The 2,976-nt window shown below is 31.5% G+C and overlaps 1 protein-coding gene across 1 annotated transcript; it reads left to right on the top strand.

The window, feature by feature from the left end:
* Window positions 1-575: 575 nt before the first annotated feature.
* Window positions 576-2,050, top strand: LOC111629323. Its single transcript, XM_023373210.1, has 2 exons — window positions 576-609; window positions 698-2,050. The coding sequence occupies exon 2, from the start codon at window positions 704-706 to the stop codon at window positions 1,991-1,993; it is 1,290 nt and encodes a 429-aa protein (XP_023228978.1). The 5' UTR covers window positions 576-609; window positions 698-703; the 3' UTR covers window positions 1,994-2,050.
* Window positions 2,051-2,976: the final 926 nt, after the last annotated feature.

Genomic DNA, 2,976 nt, shown 5'->3' with positions numbered 1-2,976 from the left:
ACAGAGAAACAGTATGGTGATCGGTTAAAAAAAATTATCTCTGAAATTTTCACATTTTTGGACTCAAGATCTTGAAACGTTGAAAAATGCAAAAAAAAGGTATTTTTTTATATGTATGGCTGTTAGTGTGTGTTAGTACGATTTTGTTCTTTGAAGTTTAATAACTCCTGTGCCTTTTGCCGAAAATTTCTGAGGTTTTGCAGGGAGGTTTGTGTATTAGGTGCATTGATGCTATTCAGTTTTCAGTGGTTAAAAGTCGAGAAGTAGAACGATAAAAGGAGGTAACTTGTCATATCTCGAGCAGGGTCGAACTTAAAGATTTCACTCGCTATTAGCGTTTACAATTTTTTACAAAACTCATCCCTATACTCAAAAGTTAAGTTTTCTGCCGTTTTATAATAATTAATAATATCAAAAGATTTTTGATAAATATAATAAATGGAGTCACGAAACAATTTTAAATTTTTTACTGGAAAAGTTACGTAACTCGTTGCTAGAGTTTTTATCTAATAATGAGAACAAATTTTATTATTTCAATAAGGAAATGATATTTATTTATTGTTCTTTGTTATATAAAAACATTGGAATTCAAGTTGATTATTATTACAAGTAAGAAAAAACTATATAACCGTTTAAATATGAAGAAACGGTTGGTAGATATTAGAAAACAACGCTATAATTAATTTCGTTTATATAGATTCTTATGGAGAATCAAAATAAAAATCAATCAAAACAAGAATTATTTAAATATATCAAAAGTTATATTGTCGATGAAGTAATGAAAAACGAAATATTCGAGTCTATTCACCCCGAAATTGATGATATAATAAAAGAAGTTTTAAGAGAACAACTGTTGAATTCTAATGAAGATTTGATTATAGAAACATCAAATAACATGAATAGACCTAGTTCAAGTTCAGGAAATTATGTAATAAAAACTAAGCATGAAAATGAAAATCTATCTACTGAAAATGTTCCTTCCGAAATTTCCGAAAATAAAATAATGCCGTTTCGAAATTCCATGAAATCAGACGAAGACAAAAATTTCAATTTGGAGAGTGATGAGACTTCATCATCGTCGTCATCTTCAACAGACAGTTCTGAATATTCAACGCTGGATTGTAATGACATGTCATCATCATCGCCATCTTCAACAAATGGTTCATATTTAAGTACGCATAGTGATGACACGTCATCATTATCACCTTCATCATCTGATCTCGTTTCAAAACCTAGTTCTTCACGTAAAAAAGAAACATTGAATTCCGATGTAAAATCTTATCGACTTGAAGCAGACACGAATACAGATCCGATGCTAGAAGTAGGAGAACGTGGTTTAACTAGACTCAGACGCAGAAGAAAGAGAAGGAGTAACAGAAGGATAAGAAGAAAACGAAGAATGAAATTAATCGAAAAACTATTGAAAAAGAAGGGTGGCGGGTATACAGAAGCGCCTATGATAAATGCAGATCAATTGTCAGTAAGTGTGGCACCGCCGCCACCTCCACCTGTTGTTTATCCTCAAGTAGTATATCTAAAAAAGCCAGGGAAACAAGACAAAATTATTATTAAGCCTTACATTTCTGAAAACGAATCAGACAGACCGAAAAAATTGAAGTCAAAGAAATCCAAAAAGTCAAAAAGTTTGAGGAAAGGAAGAAAATCTAAAAAATCGGAGAAAAAGAAATCGAAAAAAGGGAGGAAATCTAAAAAATCGGAGGATAAACAGTCAAAAAAAGCAAAATCTGTCAAGTCCATCAAACTCAAACCCAGAATTAGAGTGAAAGATGTTGATTTGCCAGTAGATGCGAAGAAAACAGTTGTGGAAATTAATACATTAGTAGATCCTACGGAATGGCCAACGACTTCTGAACATATCTGCGAATGTCCATACGGAAATTTTCCTTTTAGAAGATTTAACCATGTAATTTCAAAAGATACTGAAATTCGCGAAAGAATATATCCTGGATATTCAGTTTATTATAGACATTAGAAATAAATAATAGATAATAAAAGCAAAAAAATATTCTGTGTGCGTGTGCTTGTGCGTGTATTGGCGACTACTTTGTTTAATATCTCAGAATGGGGTGAAGATTAAGAAACTAAATTTGGCTCGGTAACTTGTATGTAAGGGGCATTAATCCCATTAAATTTTGGTAGTTAATGGTCGAAGGAGTGAGGAGATGGATTGGTATCATATGTCATATCTCGACAGGAGTCGGACTTAATGAAGATGGTATTCATTATTGGCATTTACAATATTCTATAAAACTCATCCCTATCTTCAGAATTAAGCTTTTTGCCATCCGATAATAATTAAAAANAGTTTTCATGTTTTAATTTTTATTTATAAAAAGATATTATTTTGTCTATAAAAAATAAAAATAAAACATCATTTCGATAATTTTAAAAATTCACAATAAGTATTTTTTCATCGGACATAAGTATAAAAGCGTCCTTCATCTTTTGTCTCATTGTGTAATTTCGGGTTTTTTTAAAAAGAAAGATCTAAATAAAGTCACTTTCGGCAATAAAGTTTTTAATCCTAAAGTCATACGAAGAGACAACAGATGAAGCACATTTCTAAAATTATGTCTGATAAGAACATTTTTGCAAATACAATAGATCCCTATAACGCGGGTTTATATAATGCAGATTCGTATATCGCGGGAAAAAATTGAGACTGTATTCGTATAAAGACGCAAAAAGAGACTCGTAAAATGCGGTAAAATGTTATCGCCGACTCGTCTCGCGACAGCATTAGTCGAATCTAAACCAATACTAGATGAGCAGCCGAACTACTTACACACTGCAGAGTTGAGGCGGGTAAGTTGAGTTTACTATCGTCTGTACTGTATTTAAATAAGGTTCTGTAAGTCTAATACAGTACTGTAATTTTATACATTTCTTGTGAAAAAATAACATTTATGTAACGGCCGTAAAAGTTATTTCTATTAGTGATATCTCCAAAGTTTA

This window comes from Centruroides sculpturatus, unplaced genomic scaffold, assembly GCF_000671375.1.
Source record: "Centruroides sculpturatus isolate CEXI.00-Female unplaced genomic scaffold, Cexi_2.0 scaffold525, whole genome shotgun sequence".
In the NCBI taxonomy this organism is placed as follows: domain Eukaryota; kingdom Metazoa; phylum Arthropoda; class Arachnida; order Scorpiones; family Buthidae; genus Centruroides; species Centruroides sculpturatus.
The sequence above is the reverse complement of the archived record's forward strand: the minus strand, read 5'-3'. Positions and strand labels throughout refer to the sequence as shown.

Coding starts and splice junctions, on each gene's coding strand:
- LOC111629323 (XM_023373210.1), top strand. CDS start 704: ATGGAGAATCAAAATAAAAATCAATCAAAACAAGAATTATTTAAATAT.